This window comes from Diabrotica virgifera, chromosome 7 (assembly GCF_917563875.1).
Source record: "Diabrotica virgifera virgifera chromosome 7, PGI_DIABVI_V3a".
In the NCBI taxonomy this organism is placed as follows: Eukaryota; Metazoa; Arthropoda; class Insecta; order Coleoptera; family Chrysomelidae; genus Diabrotica; species Diabrotica virgifera.
Window position 1 is genome coordinate 251,179,788 of NC_065449.1, and position 23,436 is coordinate 251,203,223.

Sequence of the window (23,436 nt, forward strand, 5' to 3'; positions counted from 1 at the left end):
ACAAAGAGACATGTGTGTTTCAGTTTCAGTACTGTTTATTTTGGGCAATACTGTACTTTTAATATTTAAACACAATTTAAAAAATTTCAAATAATTTATTTTGACAATTCGCCCTCCAGATCAGAGGCCGTTTTGAAAGGTACAAGAAGTAACAAAAAATTAGTTGTTAATCTGAAAAAATTGAATCTGAATAACAGAAATCCAACATTCATATTTACAAACAATTTCTTTCTACTTATTAATAGTCTTCACAAACATCTGTAACGCACCTTGTGGTCATAACTTTCTTGAGGAATTCTACTGACCTCTTTGGCGTCCTCGGTCTATCTGCGTCAGTAAAGTTTACTTGGTAAAGTCCAAAACACTCACTAAAAAGAAATACCACAATTATTTCACTTTAAATCAATAATTATCTTCGATTTTGCATTAAGAATACCATAGAATACCTAATAACATATTGGTGTGATATACGTGGGTGTCCGATAAGTACTTGGCATCTTCGCCCGATGGCGCCAATATCGCAAGAGAAATCTATAGTGTACTGATTCTAAAGGTGCCGATGGTGCCCATCCACCGTATTATCCAGATTTGGCCCTGTACGAGTTCTTTTTGTTTCCAAACTTTTAAAGATATTTCCTCATCCCAGGGATAGAAATATATATACAGTGTAGACCAGGCTGCGAGAAAGATTTCAGATTCTCTTGTTACATGATATAAAATAAATTGGTAGTGTAGGGGTAAAAAATTGGTTTTTTATGATTATGGGAAAAATGTATTTCTCTACCCTTATTAGGGTTAATTGTATTTAACTATGGTATACTTACGAATATCCTCTGATCCATTCGAAGTTATCCATCAAACTCCAAGCTGTGTATCCAATAACGTTAACACCATCGTCTAGAGCATCTCTAACACCACTTATGTGTTGCTGAAAATTATTATAACCTATTAAATTTGTTCGGCATCAAAATTTCTAGAGACAGTCAGACCCAAGAGATAGATAGAAGGATTGGACTAGAATGGGCAACATATGGCAGATTGAAAGACATATTCAGCAGTGAAATTTCTGTAAGCCTTAAAAGCAACGTATACAATCAATGTGTTGAGATGGTTTGGTCATGTTCAACGTCGAGACGTTAATCATCCAATACGAAGAGTAGCTGAAGTGCAGGTTACTGGAAGGAGTAGGAGAGGAAGACCAAAGAAGACGTGGGGGGAGACGATTAGGCAGGACATGTTGGTAAAGGGGATTAATATAGATCTCCAAGGATAGAATTGTGTGGAGAAATGCAATTAGGAAAGCCGACCCCGCATAGGAATAAGGCAAAGAGAATGCTGATGACAATCAATGTGTTCTTCCAGACATTACGTACGGAGCTGAAACACTAACATTAACCAAAGCAAGGGTGTCAAAGGTCATAATAGCACAGTGGAAAATGGAAAAATCCATTCTAGGAATAAGACCTGCGGATCGAGTGAGAAATTTAGAAATAAGATAAAGAACAGGTGTGCAAGATATCATAAAAATAATTACCAGATTAAAATGGAGTTTCGCCGGACATATAGCGAGACTGCAGGATGACAGGTGGACAAAAAGACTGTTAGAATGCAGACCTCGCATGGACAGGAGAAGCAGATCTCGCATGATTATGATGATGATGATGATGATGATGATGATGATGATGATGATGATGATGATGATGATGATGAAGATGATCATGATGGTGATTAAATTTGTTAGAAACAAATGAAAAATATGGCTTTAAATGGACTGTTTTGGAACCGATGCAAAGGATCTCCAGATTTCAATAACTCACTGTCATGGAAAGATGCAGAGACAAGTGATTAGAAGATAAAATGAAGGGAAAAACTCACATAAACAAGATATATAAAATAAAATCTTGCAAATAATACTCTTACCTGATAATAATCGATTCTGATTTGATCGTCCAAGGAAGAACCGTCATCTGATACACCATTTTCAGTAATAAATATTTCCGTATCATCTCCGTATGTTTTTTTCATCCAATTCAGCATTTTCCTCATACCCCATGGCACAATCTAAAATATTTGAAATATTGAAATAAATATTATAAAATACTGAAATCTAAAATTAAAGATTCTCTCTATTTTCACACAAATCTTCCCCAAAGGTACTGTCTCGTATATCCTTGTCAATAATTTTTCGTCAACCATTTAGATCCCGACACTTGTACTTCTTCATGTTCCGTGCCCTTTCAGAGTTTTGGTTATCATCATAGCTATCTTAATTTTATTCACTGCGACTCTAAATAGCATATATCTATCTATTGCCCTTCATTTGTCCAAAGTTGAACGTAGGCCTCCCCCTTACTTTTTCGCTCTTCTCGGTTCAGTGCTAATCCTGTCCACCTGGTCCCTGCGTATCTTTTTAGGTCATCCGACCATCTCGTTTGTGGTCTGCCCCTTCCTCTTTTGTAGTCCCAAGGTCTCCAGTGAGTTATAGCTTTATTTCATCTTCTGTCTCTTTCTGCGATTGTGTCCTGCAAATTTCAATTTGATAGTAGCTGCATGTTTGTTTACGCCTTTCACTTTGGTTGTATTTCTGATTCATGTGTTTTTCTTTCCATCACTTAACTTGATACCCAGCATCTGCCTTTGAGTCCTTTGAATCCATTGCCCTTTGAGTCTTGGGCATCTTTTCCTCATTTTTCTTTATAAAGGTCCATGTCTGTGCTCCATATGTAAGTACTGGTATTCGCGGTGTGCAAGTACTTGGAAGGGATACGCGAAACGATCGTGCGCGAATAGCGGAGAAATATTGCAACTTTCTTAAATAATTCATATTGTCAACTGAAATTGTCAAATTGACGTACATTTCATACCTATTGTCATTTAAGAAGAAAAATTATATATTGCTTCACAATATTGATATGATATTCAATTATTATGTAAAGGTAAATTTAATTAATTGTCCACAAGGAAAAAAGTTTTCCTGTAGTTGGCTGTATACCATGTGATACAAAAACAATAAATGCTGTATAAAAGGTATATTTAAAAAAACCCTCAAAAGGGCCACATCAATTCACATAACTAGTTTTCGACTGGTTTACCAGTCATCATCAGTGCTTACGTGCAATGTACATGTTAGCCACCAAAATGCTATTTTACAAAAATATGTGGGTCAAAGCCCATTTCAAGTAGTCCGTTAAGGAAACATAAGTATAAAAAGCTACCTTAAGCCTTGATGTTTAAAATATAATTTAATTTGCCCTAGGTAACAATGTATTTAATTGTATTTTGCTTGCAGTACTGCATTTTAATAACTAATTTTATTTACTACATACAATTGTTTACGTTTGAATAACACAACCTAAATCTTATTTTTTCTTCTTATTATTTTTTTTTGACTATGGCCTTGACAATTATCCAGTAACCAGGACTAATATAATTGGCCAATATAATTAAAAGTGCGAATAAAAGTACAGAGCGTAGAAATAGGTGTCGCTTTTCCGAACTTGCACGGTCCCAATACTAATTAGCATACTTGTGTCAATATCATACCAATCTCGAAAGTTCTTCAACTACGAAGTGTTTCTTTGTCTTGGACTGCGTTTGTCTGCTATTTTCCTTGCTTACTATTTTGTAGCAACCTTTATTTGGGATCTCTCATTATATATCCGAAATACTCCAGTTTCCTCTTCTTGATGCTTTTTATAATCTCAGTAGTCTTGCTAAAACATTTTAGTAAATTGTGGAGTTTCACATCTTTCCACCCAAGAAACTTTTAAAATGATTCCATAGCACTATAGTTTGAAAACCTCAAAGCGATTTAGATAACTTTTATTCACAGTCCAAGCTTCGATACCATAAAGCAATGCAAATTATAGGTCTCTGTTACATAACACCTTGGACGTCCTTCTAAAAGCGGCTCTGGTCTGCTGAATTCTGGATCTAATTTCACCGTGACTCTCTGCATTACAATTTAACTGATATCCAAGGTAAGAGACACTAATAGTATGGTATAACTAGACCCAAACCCAGACATCCAAAGTGAAAGTTATCCTCCAACACCAAATTGTTCTATATGGTCAACATATTGTTCAGTAAAAAGTTACACCATTTTGAGCGTCCGGTTTGTGGGGGAGATGGGAAAGAAATCGGTAAATTAGTAGTTTTTTATGTTTTTCGTCAATATTTCTAAAAATATGCCTTAGCGTAAACAATGTTCTATACAAAAATGTTCTACATAAAATTTAAAACAAAAAAGATCCTATACATAATTGTTATAAAATCAACGATTCCAGAGTTACGGAGGGTGAAAAGTGGTGGTTTTCGATACTTTTTATATTTTTTGGACAACTTATAATATTTTTACTGATTGAAAGAAATTTTTTTTAACAGGATTTGCTATTTCAGTAGCCGATGGTATGTTAGTGATAAGCCCTTGAAGAAACGTCAACCTCGCTACCCAAAATCATAATCAATTGCCCAGAAAATATAAAAAGTATCGAAAACCTCCACATTTCACCCTCCGTAACTCTGGAACCATTGACTTTATAAGAATTATGGATAGGACCATTTTTGTTTTAAATTATATGTAGAACGCTTTTGTATAGAACATTGTTTACGCTTAAACATGGTTTTAGAAATATTGATGAAGAACGTAAAGAAACTACTAATTTCCCGACTTCTCTCATATCTCTCCCCCAAACCGGAAGCTCAAAATGGTGTAACTTTTTACTGAACAATATGTTGACCATATAGAACAATTTGGTGTTGGAGGAAAACTTTTACTTTGGATGTCTGGGTTAGGCCTTTTTTTGGACCAATTATACTATACTACCTCCGTAACTTTGGAACCGTTCTTTTTAGATGGATTATGTATAGGGCATTTTTTATTTAAAATTTAATGTAGAACATTTTTTTATAGAAGGTTCTTCATGCTAAACCTCATAGTTTTAGAAGTATTGACGAAAAACGTAAAAGACTACGAATTTACCGACTTCTCCCCCCTCTCTCCACCCCAAACCCGACGCTCAAAAAGGTGTGACTTTTTTTTGAACATTATATGGACCATATAGAACAATTTGGTGTTGGAGGATAACTTTCACTTTGGATGTCTGGGTTATGTCATTTTTAGAATCAATTCTATCATACTATAATGCCTGGTTGCATCAACTAATCTTAAGCTCCAGCTTAGCCCAGCTCAGTTTGTAGATAGGCCCGCTTTAAGTCTCACATACGTTGCAATATAATTTTCGATTCCTATCTAAGCAATCCACGTGGCAATCCATTGTGAAAAGCAGAAAATTGATCTAAGACTCAATGGTGCAACGCGTATGTTTCGTAAGATCTGTTGGTGCAACCAGGCATTATACAGCCATCTAAAATATTGGAAGATACAACTTAAAAACGAAAGAAAAACTTACCCTTAACCAAGAGGAAGACGATTTGGGCCATTCCTCTTTCAGGTAGATATCTACTTCCATATCTTTTTCCCAGCTGGAAACCACAGGAACTTCGCTTCCTCTTGCTTTGACCATATTTACTGTGTAGTAATTCAAACCAAGAAAATCAAAGGAACCTTTAATGAATTGAATTTCTTTTGAAGTAAAGTCTGGTAGACGAGATTTTGATAAGCCTTGCGCAGCACTTCTTCTGGCTATCACATTTCTCATTACTTTTGGGTAATTGCCATTCACAATTGCATTGGCGTACCAACCGTACTGTAATAATTAGATTGTTATTAGTATCAGCTACCTGGGAATACTAATCCACAGTTATGGAGATACAGAATCGGAAGTTGCCCAACAAATAAACAAAGCCAACAGAATAGCAACATGTCTTAAACACACTATCTGGCGCAACACACATCTACGGACAGAAACAAAGGCCAAGATTTATAGGACACTACTTAGGCCAATTATGACTTACACTGCGGAAACAAGAGCTGACACCACAAGGACAAAAAGACTGATGGAAACGTGTGAAATGAAACTAGTCCGAGATATCACAGGAAAATCATTATGGGACAGACAACGTAGCACAGACCTGATGCAAAGCTGTAATATAGAGAACATAAATGAGTGGGCACTGAAAAGAAAAAAAAGAATGGTTTAGCCATATAAGCAGAATGGGACCAGGAAGACTGGTAAAGGATAGCACGAAACAGATCACCAAACGGCCGAAGGAGTATAGGAAGGCCAAGGAAGAGATGGAGTGGCAACCTGGATATCTGATGAGGGGGCATCCGAAGATAGAACAGGTGCGAGCCTATTAATGAAGCAGGAAGAAGAATAAGAAGTTGTTAGTATGGACGATTTAACAGACCTTCACAAAAAGTACTAGATATGAATTTTTACACTCAAAAAATTTAGTTCGTAATATTGATTAACAGTGATTATTGAATAGTATTTCGTTGTAACAACAATTTAATTTTTTGTTTCAACGAACTTTTAGACATTCACGAATGTATTTGGTTATTGTCACAATGATTGAATAATAATTGTGAAAATAACTAGAGTACAGTTGAGTCCGCGAATCTTTACCCGTGCGTCATCATTTAAAGCATACGAAATAAGCCTTATGATAAGTCGGAAATTGAAATTTACTAAACGCAACAGCAAGTGACAGTAAGTGACTTGCTGTTGCGTTTAGTAAATTTCAATTTCCGACTTATCATCGACTTATTTCGTATGCTTTAAATGATGACGCACGGGTAAAGATTCGCGGACTCAACTGTACATTAATCAATAACACTCAATTTATTCATCCAATAACTTAGTTTCGTATATTTAATAAATAATGTTAATTCTGGCAGCAACTCACTTTCTTGATTTCGTAGATGACAAGCAATTACCTTGTTTTATCGTGACAACGTACATATTTCGTTAAAACAATGTACAAATGTTGTTAATATAGAGTAATATATGATTATTGTATAGATGTAAACTGATTTTTGTGACAACGAATGCATTAATCTACTACTGCGTTTAATAACCACAATCAATGCGTTCATGGTGATAATAAATGTAGTTGTTGAGACAATAAATGTTTTGCTTGACCATTTGAAATGTAACGGCTTTTCCTTATCATGATACCCCTAGCTTCTCTGTGTTACCATTGTTTAAAAAATAATTCTTTGATAAACAATGCTGTTACCTCTGCCGAAGTGCCGAATAATAATTTCATTTCGTTTCCAAGTGTAGTCCGTAATAGAACGAAGTTTTCGTGTGTCTATTATCGTAAAATTTCGGTCGAATTCTTTTTAAATTTTTTTCGAATCCTGAGAAAACTAATAAGTATTTTTGAAAATTTAAACGCAAAATAAAATATTACAGTATTATCGAGGGTCTGAAGTCCCTGAGAACTTCTATAATGATTATTTTAATAAGTCACAGGGGTGAAAAAGAGAAAATTTAGTATGATTTTTAATTTGAAATATACCATTTAAAAGAAACTTTCTGTTTGTTCTAAGAGACTTTCAGCCCTCGGTAATAATGTAATATTTTATTCTGCGTTTAAATTTTTCAAAAATATTTATTAGTTTTCTCAGGATTCCAAAAAAAAAATGAATGCGTTTAAAAAGAATTCGATCGAACTTTTGCACCTGCGCTCTTAAAATGGATTAAAGTGTTATACATTTTTGGAATCACTATTTCAAACGCTTTTAAATGAGCTGTCACATGATGTACTTTCCTATTTAAGAAAATCAAAGTTATGCCTGTCACCTGAAGAGGGATCGTGTAAAGTTCGAAACATTGATGTTATAATATACTTTGATTATTTTAAAAATCGACCTGTCCGAGCCTTTTGCTTATGTGCTAAAAATAAATAAGTTAATAAGGGGGGGGGGGAGTGGAACACTTATTCCAGCGCACTGTATAAGTGAAATCATAATATGATTTCTCATATTATGAGAAATCACACAGTGTAAAGGCCATTAGGTTTATGACAAAAAAGGGGGATTTAAAAAATTATTATTAATCAATATCATACATTGGGCTAATGCATTCAGTAATTATTAATGTAAAATACGTTCATAGAAGGAATGAAAGAAACTGATTGTAAGAATGAATAGAATTGCTTATAAGAATAACCGTAGTTATTGTGGGAATGAACGGAATGAATTGTAAGAATAAACGGAAATAATTGTAGACATAAACGAAATACGTTAGGAGAAATAACACTGTTATTGACACAACGAATAGTCTTCGTCAGTCAATTAACGACGTTGTTGTTTCAATAAATAGTGTTCGTTGACTCAATGAACAGAGTTCGTAATATCAATAAAGTGATATTATGGTATACATAATGAATGTTCATCCATTCAATAAACGTAATACATTGGCTCAACTAACGAAAATAATGAATTGATGAACATCGCTTTGTTGTTCCAATAAAACCAAGAATTAGACAAATTTTAAGTATTGCGTTTGTTGTCTGAATTGACATTTTTATTGATATTACGTACCTTTTTCGTTGAGTGTATGAACAAAAGAAACAAGTATGGCGCTTCATGAGACAACAATGAAACTAAATGAAAGAACTGGTGGAAGTAAGACACATAAAAGAGGATACGTAGGTGATATTTCTTTACATCATCATCATCATCATTGTCTCTACAACCCATAGCGGGTTTTAAACTGTTCTAGGATCAGCTTCCATTCCTTCCCTTCCTTCCCTTCCTTTTTCCTTGGTTTTCAAATTTCGTACTCTTAACACTCGTAAGTCCTCTTCCACTTGGTCTTTAAATCGTGCTTTGAACCTACCTCTTTCCTCACTCCGTCAGTTATAAATGTGTTGCGATGGCTCTATCTCGTTTATTATCTTTAAGTGGCCTAGCCATTGCTTGCAGCCTGTTTGTTTTGATGGACCTACCAAATTGGATTAGGCTTAAGAAATAGACTAGGATACGAAGAAGTTCGTAGACGAACCGGAGTTTAAGATATTATTGAACGTATTACAGCAAATGGGCGTGACATGTTGCAAGAATGAAAAAAGAACGAGAGGTGAATAAAACGTTGCTTTCTTAGAGACCTCTGGCAGACAAGCGAAGCCGGAAAAGACTGCCAACGCGATGTTTTATGGACAAAAAAAATATGACCAGTTGTATAGCAGAGGCGCAGAACAGAAGAAGATGGAGATATCTGAAGGAAGCCCAGATTCAACAAATCAGGGCCAATGATGATGATTCAGTTTTTTGTTTTTTATCAAATGATTAAGTTTTATTGATCATGTAATTACTAATAAATTAATTTTTACTTACATTAAATTGCAACATTCTTTCGGCAGCATCTTTATCTTCCTGACTGTCACTATCTGGCTCACCAAAAAAACAGTCAAGAGTTATTCCAAGGTGACCTAAAAATTATGAAGAATTTTAGATAATTTTCAACTTGACGTTTTAAAAAGTGATATCAAAAGTTGCACCACAAAAAATCATCATAACCACAAGCTCTAAAAATAATCAAACCCCCTCTGTGGCTCAGTGGTAAGAGCGCCTACCTTTGGATCGAAAGGTCTGAATGGTCGTGAGTTCGAATCTCACCAGGGCCAGAGATTTTTCGTCTATTATAAATTAATTGATGAAAGTGGTTTCTGTCCTTGTGAGATCGATACTCATCGGAGGGACCGCAGACGTTTGGATACAATTAACGTCTCTTTTCAAAGACAATGACGTCGACTTTGCAAAGTAACAAGACACTTACTCAACACACACACGACACATGACACTAGGTACCTAACTGCAAAAATTCACCGTACCTACCATGCCAATGGCCATTAGTTGTCGAGGCATTAGCTAAATAAAAAAAAAATAATAAAAATCAAACAATTAAGGGAAAAAGAAGTAATCAAGAAGACATGTTACAGAAGAAAGCAACCGAAGAAGAAAAAGGACTAGAAAGAAAATACAACCAAAAAGATAAAGCAGTTAAAAAGCAAACCAGAAAATATAAAGGAATTACGTAAATAATGATATGCTAGAAATGTCAGAAACAGCTGCCCAAGTTGTTTTACAGGGAAAACTCTAAAAAGTAGTAAACAAATCGAAGATAAACAAAGACATATATTATTAAAGCATAACACGAAATGATGGAAACATGGAAAGAACACTTCAAACAAATATATTCCAAACACTAGGTAACAGTAGATGTAGACGTAGACGAAGAAAATGATACATATTATAATCAACTATTTATAATGGGAAATAAGCCACAATTTTATCAAAAAAAGATTTTATTTAAAGAATTTTTTACTTAGCAACAACATTTTTGTTTATTTTAGTAGTATTTTGTATTTTGACAACGAAACCCGATTTGGGATTCGAAACGTTAAATAAAATCTTTTTTTGATAAAATTGTGGCTTATTTCCCATTATAAATAGTTGACTATAAAAATGCCACAAGGAAATAGCTTCAGAACGATATATATTACACTGGTAAACACACAGTTTGCTGCCGGAAATTTTTTTACTGTTTCTAGGTAATTTGGGTCTGCTGAATCCAAAAATGCCACCAGATTTGCTCCATCAGATCGTTTTCAGAAAATACGACAACAGATTACATTTCTAACATATAGGGTAATTTTACGCAGCACTACCTACATATATGTACTGCTGCTACCCATGATATAAACCAAATACGAATAAAAAGTAAGATATTTATTGTACAATAATGTACTTACAAAAATCATCACACATATCTGCCAAAAAAAACTTAACTTTTCATCTAACCGAACTGGCAGCGTCGCAACAAAAATGTGTTATTCGGCCTCACCTAAAAACTTCCTTTTATATGATTTTCTTGCAAAGGCTTTATAAGGACGGTCCCTTTGAAGATACCCGCAATAATCTGCCATCATGTGATAGCCCATCTCCCTGATACCCCGCTTCCATCGGTTTGATATCTTGGTGAAGATTTTCTGGGAAACGGTCTAAGTGGCTGTGGAGTTAATGAATTTTAATACTCATATTATGACAACCGTGTTTGTTAAAATTGTTGAGCATTTATTCCACTCTAATGCCCAATTGGTATACTTTCATATTTGTTGCCATTATGTAGAAGGACACACTTTAAACTTCGTTTGGAACTGTCGATAAAAAGACGCCAATGATCTGGTGTATACTCCGATACACCCATTTTTTCTAACAGTCCTTTAATATTGTTATAAAAAACCATATGATCTTGCTGAGAAAAAAAGGCAAAAGATCTTTTATCTCCATTACGGTAGTATGTAATTTTGGTGTCTGGGTGAAGAACATTATTTTCTTTTAGTCTGGAGGTAAAAAACTCGGAAGAATCCTTTTTATGGTTCAAATTTTTGATAAGATCGCTTAGGTCTTCCTGAGTAAAACGTTCAGGACGTGTTGAATCCCCTTCAAAATCACTGTCGGCTTTCTCAAATCTATTAGTCTGCAGTTCGTCAGATAACGTTTGGGCATTATCCTCTGGTAACATAGGTAGACTGCTAAATATTGGAATGGGTATCTGCTCAAGCTGATGTGGAATTGGTCTTATTGCTGACCAGGTTAGGATATGTCCACGTATGTCGATTGTTACGATTAATGCCCTTTATATTCACAAGACAAAAATAGCAATCGTCAAAATGATTTTTTGGTTCCCTCCATACCATTGGAAAACCAAATTTAAACATTTCCGTTGTCCTTTCGTTCACTGTCGCAAGTTTTCAAGACAAGTTTTACACACTACATGTGGAGCTCAGGATTCATCTTGATCTCCTAAATGAACACCAAAATAGGCCCTTTTGTTCATTTGTCCATTTGTCTTAGAATTTGTTAAGTTTGTTTATAAACATATTGCAATTATAGTGGTGGAATATACAGAAATGTAAGAATATTTAAGTAGTTGATAAGTATGTTATATCTCGAAAGCTAGAGCTGATACGAAGAAAAGGTTTGCATTTTTGGAATCGGCACAGATGAATTAACTAAAATCAGTTGATTTTTTTTTCGGCAGCAAGACAAAAAATTTTTTTTGTTGGGCTGTGTTATAGTCTAGTAAAATAAGATTACACTACATATAAATCAAAATGTAAATTCGTACATGTTGAAACAAATTTTATATCAAAGTTTAGGTTGGTACCATAGTTATTTTCCTAACAAGTGCAGAAAGTCATACTTTTCCGCACGCGACTGCAGTTTGCCGAACGACGCGAAGCGGGAGTTCGGCAAGCAGTCGAGTGCGGAAAAGAGACTTTCTGCAAGAGTTAGGAACAATATTTTTTCTACGAGTCTTTAAAAAATGACCAAGTCTTAATCACAAACACTAATCACATTTGAACACCCGATCAGAGCAAAGGTATAATGCGTCTGCGCGGAGGAACAAGGTTTTTGATGAATTCGCGCATATTAAATTTCAGTCCCATTTCACTCCCAAAAACAACAAAGAATTATTAAAAATACGTTACCGTTTTGACGCCGTCTGTATTTTTCGTCATACAAATGCCATACTGCAGCATGAGCTTTGATCACGTTATGGGTACACAAGTATTCCCCTACGCCAGGCGATTGGATACCGGGTGCAAGAATTCCGTTTCCATATCCTCCATTGCAGGTTTGTTTTGGTTCGTTAAAAGTCAGCCACATCTGAACATCGTCACCAAAAGTTTCAAAGAGGAACTGAGCATAGTCCACGAATCTATCGATGATAGTGTCATTGGTCCAGCCACCTATATCTTCTAAAGGTTGTGGGGTATCCCAGTGGAACATGGTGACTAGGGGAAATATGTCGTTGTCATTTAATTCTTTTATCAGGTTTTTGTAATAATTAACACCGGCTTCATTTACTTCATTACTGTATCCTAGAAATAAAAAGGTATACAGTTATTATCTTTGCACGTTTTGTTATGTTATGTAGTAACAGAAAAAGCCAAAAATCAGGCATGTAAAAATGAACTTAGTAATAAATAGTCAACAGTGTGGAAAAAATTTTGGAAACGCCAAATTATGGATGGTCCGAACATTTTAAATTGTATGCTTGCACTGTTGTCAGGTTTACCATTTTTCTTATAGCATTAGTCACTTTGCTTTTTTAAATATAACACTCTGTATTGTAGCAGTTATGCTACGGACCATTTAAAATTAATTACGATTTTCGATTCATTCAATTAAATTTCATTAAAAATACCCCATGACTCCTGTAGGCCCAGGTGCCAAGACGAAAATTGAGCTGGAACGCTCCCATAGCTTGCTCCCAAATAGACATACTCCCAATGGTGACTTGGCCGTGGCTGCAGTGGTTTCCCTAGGTGGTCAAAGGGCTACGGTTTCATGTTAGGGTTTCTTCCAAATGGCTAAAAACATTCCCAGTTTTATTTCCCATTTTAAACATGAGCAAAAAGTAAAGGGAAGAAGAAATACTTTTTAGAAGCAATAGTATAGAAAAACCGGCCATTAAAAATGGAACAAAAAACCAATCTCAGGTAACCTTGAACTATTTTAAGTGTGAAGACATGAATAAATGACATTGAAATTTGAGGAAATATCTGTAAAAATATATTGAATTTATAAAATATTGGATGTTCAATAAATTTAAAACCTACAGAGAAATGGTAATTATTTCCAATATTAATTTGAGGACTTCCAAAAATGTTTGGTTATGTAAAACCAAAAACCCCATTAATATAAAGATCGATATAAAGATAATATAAAGATCGAAATCATCTACACCCTTCCTTTAATAGATTGACTAAGAAAGTTTAACAATGGGACTAATATTTTAAATATTCCACAACAAAAAACACATGACAATGGCTAATTAAAAAAATTATTACAGAAAAAATAAATCTCACCGAATGATTCCTATTAGGCTCCAACAGGAGTTGTCACACACATGTCTCCCTAACTCCAGACAACCCTTGCTGGTAACTTTTTACTTAAAAAAAACTGGATTGATGTTATAAAATAAGGTGTATGGAACTCATTCGCCATTTCATGGTACCAGTACCAAGTACCAAACCAACCCACTTAGCAGCCACAAACCAAGTGACGAACGAGAGACGTTTCTCCGCCAAGGTGAACGTCAAATTCTCTCAGAACACGAAATAATTATTGCTCGATAGGTGGCGTACATAGTACGTTCCATCACCGAAGTGTGACGTCACGTCAGAAGTCCTTTACGAGAAATTAGAGAATTTAAATGAGAGACCGAGGGAAAATAATTATAATAATAATTAAAGAGCTAATTTCGTAACGTGACCGTTACAGTATATCCTATATTATTGTATTCCTTACTTCAGTACGAGTCCAACTATATACAATATTTAATTATATTAAATGCATATATAAAATTATTATTTATGACCACACCGTCGAAACTTTTTGTATGTACTTGTTATTTGGGTGGAGTCGGACAAATTTCGAGCTTGGCGCATTATGGTAGTGGGGCGTTTGTCTGTCAAGCTGTCACGAAGTTGTCAATTTTATGCAAGAAAAAAAGTTATAACCACATTGGTTATTTTATTTTAATCAATGGTTTTTATCATATAAACAGCGAAAATTTGGTCGGACAAAAATATTGGGCGATATGACGCGTCGGACACGCTAAATATGTCAAATTTATGAAAATAATAAATTTATTACCACATGGCTAATTTTAACACAATTCGAAATTTTTTATATAGCTCGTATAAAATTAATAAAATTTGATATATGATGGTTGCATCATAAATCTTGGACCATGAAGAGCTTTTTATGAAGAATAACTTTTCTTCGTCAAATTAAAAATAAAAGAGTAATAAATGAAAATGTTGTTGGTATCCATAATTTGAGAAAAATATTTTTTTCCATTAGAAAGATGTAATTGCACATATGTATAAGACCATAATTTTTTATTCCAAACAACATTTAATATATTCGGTTCGCTAAACTCAGACACAACTGGCTAGTGATTTTAGTCAGTAATTTTGCCAATTCGACAAAAAGATAATTACTAAATAGTTAATCATTACTAAATAATTAGTAATTTCGCCAATTTCGGCAAAATTGACAAAAACAAAAAAATTACCTACTAAAATCACTAGCCAGTTGTGTCTGAGTTTAGCGAACCGACTACAATAACAATTTTCATTTCTTAACAAATGGAACAGTCCGTTTATCATTAGGTAGTAGGTAGTCCCATTAAAGGTGAGGCCGTATACTCGTATAAACCTTTGTAAAGTTACTATTAGTAAATTATTGCTTTCAAAATACACTCAAATTGTATCTTATTTATTTTATATAATAATTAAATTCACTATAAATTAAGTCTGTTCTGCGGATTTGGTTTTCTGCTACACTGAGGCTGGTGTTGATTTCTTCTCGCACTGTTTGTCGTCGGTGTTCACTTTTAAGCTGGCTTAAGTCTAACGCTGGGATGATGGTTTATCTCATTTTCTTTGGTCTAGCTTCTAACACAGATACTACTGGATTATGATCCGAACCGATATCAGTTCCAGGGTAAGTTTTAGTAGATTTCACGGCATTACAGTATCTTTTTGTCACCATTATGTAATCTATTTGGTTTCTGATTACTTTTTCTTGTGTGTGTTGAGGTGACGTCCACGTATACAGTCGCCTTGGAGGTAATTTAACCCGGCACCTGCCACGTGGCTTTGCAAGGCGTCAACTGCCACGTGGGGTGCTCACGGCACCCCTTAAAAATTTTCTGTGATCTACTTGTTTATAAACAAAATAAGGTATCGAGTTTCACAAGTATATAAAAAAACATGTTTTATTAACTTATTACTCTTATTAGCTACTAATATATTATAAAAGTTCAAAAATGAAATTAAAAAGGTGTTAAAAGCAAATTAGCAAGTATAAACCTATAATAAATGAAGTAAAGTAAAATATCTAAAAAAATTAAAATTTATGGAGTACTGAGACTATATTAATAATTTAAATCAGTTATTACAATAAAAAATGTAAATCTGACCGGTTTATCACAAACACAAAAAAAAATTTTAAACCTAAACTGCCAGACGATGACACTCCGATTCGAATTTAGTGCTACAAGTTCAGAATGACACTAAATAACCACTTCAAACGCAAACAAATCTATGCTATATAATATTATAGAAAGCTACTATGACGCACAGCACGGTTAACAAACTTGAAATACCAAATATTTGATGAAAATGTGTTATGGGGTGCTGGTAGCACCCCACGTGGCAGGTGCCGGGTTAAAGAATGTATTAGTTATTATTAAATCTTCACTTTGACAAAACTGAATTAAACGATCACCCCTTTCATTTCTATTACCTAAGCCGTATTCACCTACATTTTCTCCAACTTTACCCTAACCTACCTTGGCGTTCAGATCGCCCATTACTATGTTAATGTGTTGTCTCTTTGTTGTTCTCATCACCTCTTCTAAGTTATTATAGAATTGTTGTATTTCCTCTTCGTCTTTGTCTGCTGTAGGAGCGTACACTTGTATGATGTTTATTATGTTCTACTTATCTTTTGAGTTTATCTTATATCACTGTATTTGTTTTTTACATCAACTACGGAATTATTCTTCATACTGCTGTAAAATAGAGTACTGCCCCAAACAAAATAAACTTTATTTTTTCAAGAAAATTATTAACGCGTGCATAATATTAAAGAAAGGGTGGATGTTCTTAAAAAATCTTAATAAATCGAATTACAAAAAAGACGGGTATTGTTAATTAAAAAACAGTAAAACAATGTTGAAAGTACTTGAAAATAGAATAACCAGATGAACTTGCTGCCATTCTAATATTGAAAGAAAACTGAATGGACTGCTTTTAACTATAAAAACATAAACATTAACATGCGGTACATGATACCGCCAGAAAACTCTGTCAACGTAGCTGAAAATATATTTTCGGTAAGGTATGGCATATCGCATGTCGGCGGTTAAGGGTTAAAGGTAGTATAATTTATGGGTGAAGTAGAGTAAAAACTATAATGTACCTGTAGGTAAGACTCTGGACCACGAAATAGAAAAACGATAATGATCAACTCCCAAATCCTTTAATAGAGCCACATCTTCCTTGTATTTGTGATAAGAGTCGCAGGCTACATCGCCGTTAGCGTTACCAAAAATTCGTGATGGATCCTCGTGCGTAAAATTATCCCAAATGTTTTGTCCTTTGCCATCCTCGTTCCATGCACCTTCGACTTGGTAGGATGCTGTAGCTGTACCGAATATAAAATATCCTGGAAACGTTTTATTGTTCAGTTCCTCTCCGCATCTGAAAAAAATAATAATATTGTGAAATGAATGAATTAAAAAGAAAAGTACTTTGGAAGTGTGTAAAGCTTTTAAGTCCTAGCTGAGCGCTTTGGGCTTAAAAAGCCATCTCCAAAGCTATGGTCAAAAACCATAAAGTACCACTACTAAAGAGGGATCATTAAAAAAACAGCACACAAAAACACATTAAAAGTTTTGGTTATGCTGCGAGTGCAATAGAGTGTTTACTTATTTTTGTTTAATCATTTTTTCACTTTCTTGTGATGGAAAAATTAGATCTTGAAAGTTTCAACCCTTAAAAAAATATTTAGAGGTCGCTTAACAATTTTTTTCTTCAAAAATTATCACATAAATTAGTGTCATCACGGGACTCAATTAATACGGGGTTGAGATCCTATTTAATATAATGTTTTTTACATTGAATGCTTGTCGAAGAGCAATTTCACCACGAGAGATATTTTTTCACTCCCTTATACTGGCCTAAAAAAGTAAAAAAAAGCTTTAAAATTAGCAAACAATTGGTATAAAGAGGTTCCCGAAAAAATATAGGTCTTTCTAGACACTTTTAAAGATTTTTGTCACTTAGTTCGACGATAGTCAAAGAGAAAAAAAATGGCGAAAAAATAACAGCACTCCAAAAGTCGAAAAAAGTGTTGAGTGGCGTCTAAAATTTTTTTAAGGGCTGAAACATTTAGGGTCTATTGTTTTCATCACAAGAAAGTGAAAAAATGATTGGGAAAAAGAAAAATTTTATTTATTTTATTTTGATTTATTTTGAACCACTCTAGAGTGGAAGCATCTATCCTTCTGGTTAGAGTTGAAGCCTCACACACAATCTGTCGAAATGTAAAATGCTGTCAAACTTACACCAATGTCTCGATATTAGGGAAGCTAACACAATTAGTACCCCAGGCTGTGGGTGAAAAAACGTGATATAATTCAGGAATTTTTGAAACCTATCAGGTGTTGTAAAGGACGATGCCAGGAATAACTTCTACTAAATTGTAACCAAAAATATTGTGTGCTTTTTTTTATTGCGATTTTAATTTGTTAAATTTGCAATTTTTATTGATTTTTAATTTTGCAACTTAGGATATTGATTTTAGAGAAAAACTTTTTAATACAAAGTTGTAGTAAATTACTAAACCTACAATTTGAGGTATGGTATGTTTAATTTTGTTAATTGGTTATAGCAAAACAGCCTGCGAAAGGTCCAAAATGGCCGTTTTTTACAATTGCATTATTTATTGTACAAATAATTTTTTTTTTATTTTTTAAAGCTTTAAAATGAAGATCTTTCAATTCCAAACATAAAAAAAATTGTAAAACCAGATTAACAAATTTCTTGCTCAAAAATTATAAATTGTTTATCCCAAGAGGTCAAATGTCGACGGCTATAACTTTTTGAAAAAAAATCGTAGAGAGTTGGTGAAACATCCAATCTCCTTCTAAAGAGTTATATTTTTATATTCTGATGTAAATAAATGCGTAAAACATTTTTAAACCTCTAATTTTTGGGTTTGAAAATAAGGGGACAAATTTCGTTATAAACATTTAGAGCTGAAGCGGCCCTGTACATCCCATGAGTTTTTAACTTACAGATTATTGTTGCTGAAGATGAAAAAAAGATTTATAAGAAAATAAAAAATTTCTACGACCAACTGGAGCCGAGATAATTTTTGGGTTTGAAAATAAGGGGGCAAATTTCGATATAAACATTTAGAGCTGAAGCGGCCCTGTACATCCTATGAGTTTCTATCTTACAGATTATTGTTGCTGAAGACGAAACGAAGATTTATAAAAAAATAAAAATTTTCTACAACCAACTGAAGCCGAGATAATTGTTTTTTTTTTTCTTAAATCGTAGTGCCTTTATTTATAACAATTAAGAAATTATTTTACAGTCATTGACTAAATAAAGACTATATTATCTTAAAATAAAAATTATTATAAAATATAATTACATTTAATTATTAAAAATTATTTTTAAAATCGGTGCTTTTGCGAGCGGCCGAATTTTGCAAATCGCTCGGAAAATTTTTACGTAACTTGTATTAAATTTTGACAGAAAACAATTTAATAATATTACCATTATAATATACAGCCTATTTACCACTGTATTTGTTTTTCTTGATAAATTTTATATGTGAAATCCAAAACGAATAGTCACTACAAGAAGAAAAAGTTTTATATTGTATATTATAGTAAGAAGTAACATTATTATTGTTATATTTATATAACAATGAAAAAATTAAAAATATAGTTATATATTTCATATATATGTATCATTTTAGTAATATTATTTCTTCCGAAATGAAATTTCACATATAAAAAGATTATCAAGAAAAACAAATACAGTGGTAAATAGACTGTACATTATAATGGTAATGTTATTAAATTGTTTTCTGACAAAATTTAATACAAGTTACGTAAAAATTTTCCGAGCGTGCGGATTTGAAGCGAGCCGGGCGATTTGCAAAATTCGGCCGATCGCAAAAGCACCGATTTTAAAAATAATTTTTAATTATTAAATGTAATTATATTTTATCATAATTTTTATTTTAATGTAATATGTCTTTCTTTAGTCAATGACTGTAAAATAATTTCTTAATTGTTATAAATAAAGGCACTACGATTTAAGAAAAAAAAAAACAATTATCTCGGCTTCAGTGGGTTGTAGAAAATTTTTATTTTTTTATAAATCTTCGTTCTGTCTGCAGCAACAATAATCTGTAAGTTAGAAACTCATAGGATGTACAGGGCCGCTTCAGCTCTAAATGTTTATAACGAAATTGCCCCCTTATTTTCAAACCCAAAAATTATCTCGGCTTCAGTTGTTCGTAGAAATTTTTTATTTTTTTTTTATAAATCTTTGTTTCATCTTCAGCAACAATAATCCGAAGTTAGAAAATCATAGGATGTACAGGGCCGCTTCAGCTCTAAATGTTTATTACGAAATTTGCCCCCTTATTTTCAAACCCAAAAATTAGAGGTTTAAAAATGTTTTACGCATTTATTTACATTAGAATATGAAAATATAACTCTTTAGAAGGAGATTAGATGTTTAACCAACTCTTTAACGATTTTTTTTTTTCAAAAAGTTATAGCCTTCGACATTTGACCTCTTGGGATAAACAATTTATAATATCTAAGCAACAAATTCGTTAATCTGGCTTTACAATTTTTTTTATGTTTGGAATTGAAAGATCTTCATTTTAAAGCTTTAAAAAATAAAAAAAATATTTGTACAATAAATAATGCAATTGTAAAAAACGGCCATTTTGGACATTTCGCAGGCTGTTTTGTAATAACCAATTAACAAAATTAAACATACCATACCTCAAATTGTAGGTTTTTTAATTTACTACAACTTTGTATTAAAAAGTTTTTCTCTAAAATCATTATCCTAAGCTGCAAAATTAAAAATCATTAAAAATTGCAAATTTAACAAATGAAAATCGCAATAAAAAAAAGCGCACAATATTTTTGGTTACATTTTAGTAGAAGTTATTTCTGGCATCGTCCTTTACAACACCTGATAGGTTTCAAAAATTCCTGAATTATATCCTGAAATCGACCTATCTTTTACCCGCAGCCTGGGGTATAGACGATTAGCAAAAGATAGAGAAGAATAATTTCAGTTGACGGTCGTTAAATTCCGATCAGTAGAGGCCTCATAAAGAAGAAGACAAATGTAATTGCAGCATAATGTGTGGCAAATTTTAAGTGATATCGTGTGTATAAGGATAGATAGGATTAAAAATAAATCTAGCCAAAACTAAATATCTTACCAACGAATCGCTAGATATATCTGAGAATATAACTCTGGAAAATAATAATATAGAAAAAGTTGAGTCGTATATAATATACTTAGGACAAAAAATCGAACTTTCAAATCTTAACCTAAAGGATGATTTAAATAGAAGATGTTCCTTAGCAAGGCCAGCCTTTGATCGATTACCAACAGTATTTAAATCAAACTTACCCAGTACTTTAAAGGCAAAACCTTCGATCAGTATGTTTTGCCAGTTCGGATATATTGGAACTGAAACTTGGGCTCTTAACAACAGCGTAGTCAACAAACTTTAAGTGACCAAGAGAGCTATGGAACGGAGAATGCTCAACATTAACCTCAGTGATCGCAAGTCCAATGAAGAGATAAGAAAGCGATCAAAAGTAACAGATGTTATCCAGAAGATTGCCATGTTAAAATGGAACTGAGCAGGACACATCGGAAGAATGGAAGGCAACCGTTGGATGTTAAATAATAAAAAATAATAATAAAAAAATAATAAAAAAAAATTAGAAATATAAAAAAATACAAAAAAATAAAAATTAAAAAAATATGTTTACAACCAAAACAGTGTATTATTTAGATAATAATTGTAATATGTTAGTTTGTTATGTATTTAGAGTTAGAAATACAGAAAAAATTCCTCTGATTGAAAAACCAAATTTGTTTGTTTTTAAAATAACAAAATGTCTGGCTAATTGGCTTGGCCAAGGCCATCAAATTCACAAAAAAACCGTTGGATGAAGCGAATTCTCGAATGACTACCAAGGGTAAACAAAAGAAGTAGAGGCAGACCTCAAACAAGATGGGCTGATGACATCAAGCGAATGGCTGGCCACGAATGGATGCAAAAAACAGCAAACAGATATGAATGGACACACCTAAGGGATGCTGATATCCGATGACGGATGGAATAGCTGTTGATGATGATGCTATAAGTCTACGTGTTAAGTATGTAAAAATATATTCAACAAAGTAACTTACGTTGCAGATATCACAAGAACACACAACACCCAAACTCTATGCCGAAACATTGTTGCTAAATTAACAATTAATTCAAAAGCCTTTAATTATATAGCTAATGAAGCAGACAATACCTTAATCTTATCAAAGATTAAAAAAATACTTGAAAAAAAATTGTTATAGAAATGTAAATACTTGAAAAAAAAATACGGTGGTGTTTTCGATAACACTTAGCGTCTATTTAACACTTTGTATGGTTAAAAAAATTGTGCCTCTTTTTGTGCTTTTTTGAAACTTATTACAGGGTAGATAGATTTATTTAGTGAGGTTGCTGTTCAATGTTACATTAACGATCCACGTCTGGTTCGAAATCTGTATTTCTGTTTAATCCATTTATATCCTCGATTACAGTATTATCTGCTATACAATTTGTATACAAATCGTGGTGTCCTGAATTAAATAAAGATAATTTGTATAGTTTGTCAGTTTCCGAATTTTTGCTTGGGAAACTGACTTTCCTTTAAGCCGCAATAGTTCTAAATACGTGACAAACTGTGACCCAGTTGAAGGTTCTCTTCCTGTTCCCTTTTTATGTTTACCTCTTTTTACTTTATACTCGTCATTGTCTCGGTACGTCGCGTCGTCTTAAAAAATAATGCTTACCTTTACATGATTTAATTTCTTTGGTTTTAAACCAACTTATTGTGTCGTTGCTCCTACTTTTTTTTCAATAAGACCCCACTTCTTGAGCTTCACGGCCTGCCTTTCTACGAGCTATAAATGAAAAGTTGATTTCTTGCTCACCTGCGTATATTTCGCAATTATGTACGCAAAAGGAAGCGTTTTTCGTCTTCTATTGCTTTGACTAAATCAAGTTTCATTTGTTTTCTTCGTGATTCACCTTGTTCCAAATGAAATTCCTGTTTTGTAACAACATTCTATTTTTCATTGTCTTTAATAATCTTTATTTCTATTTTAAAGGCATAAAGACATTTATTACAGGTGTCTTTTTTGGTCTTTGTTCTGCAGCAAAGAACCAAAGTTACTTGGTTTGCCATTGAAAACCAGGGCCTGGATTCCGTGCACTGTAGATATCTACACGTCGCTTTCTATCGATGTCAATTTTCGTAAAAATATTTGAATTTTTAGCTTTAATTGAATTATTTTCTAGTTTTACTAGGTTATACTCTAATTGATGTTGAAGTGACACTTAGTAAAACAAGAAAATATTTGAATTAAAACTAAAAATTAAAATATATTGACATCGCGCCGATCGCTTTCTATCAATGTCAATATATTTGAATTTTTAGTTTTAATTCAAATATTTCTTGTTTTACTAAGTGTCACTTCAGCATCAATTAGAGTATAACCTAGCAAAACTAGAAAATAATTCAATTCAAGCTAAAAATTCAAATATTTTTACGAAAATTGACATCGACAGAAAGCGAGGTGTAGATATACAGTGCACGGAATCCGGGC

General features: G+C 33.2%; 2 protein-coding genes across 2 annotated transcripts in view; one reads left to right on the forward strand and one right to left on the reverse strand.

Moving 5' to 3' along the window:
• LOC126888405 (neurobeachin) overlaps positions 1 to 23,436 on the forward strand; it is a 2,163,879-nt gene that overhangs the window by 874,335 nt on the left and 1,266,108 nt on the right. The gene's annotated exons all lie outside the window — the stretch shown is intronic.
• On the reverse strand, positions 76 to 22,093 carry LOC126888412 (myrosinase 1-like). Its single transcript, XM_050656660.1, has 8 exons — positions 21,979 to 22,093; positions 16,922 to 17,202; positions 12,412 to 12,804; positions 9,251 to 9,345; positions 5,412 to 5,708; positions 1,921 to 2,061; positions 825 to 928; positions 76 to 368 (listed from the first exon to the last, which is right to left on the reverse strand). The coding sequence occupies exons 1-8, from the start codon at positions 22,026 to 22,028 to the stop codon at positions 239 to 241; spliced, it is 1,491 nt and encodes a 496-aa protein (XP_050512617.1). The 5' UTR covers positions 22,029 to 22,093; the 3' UTR covers positions 76 to 238.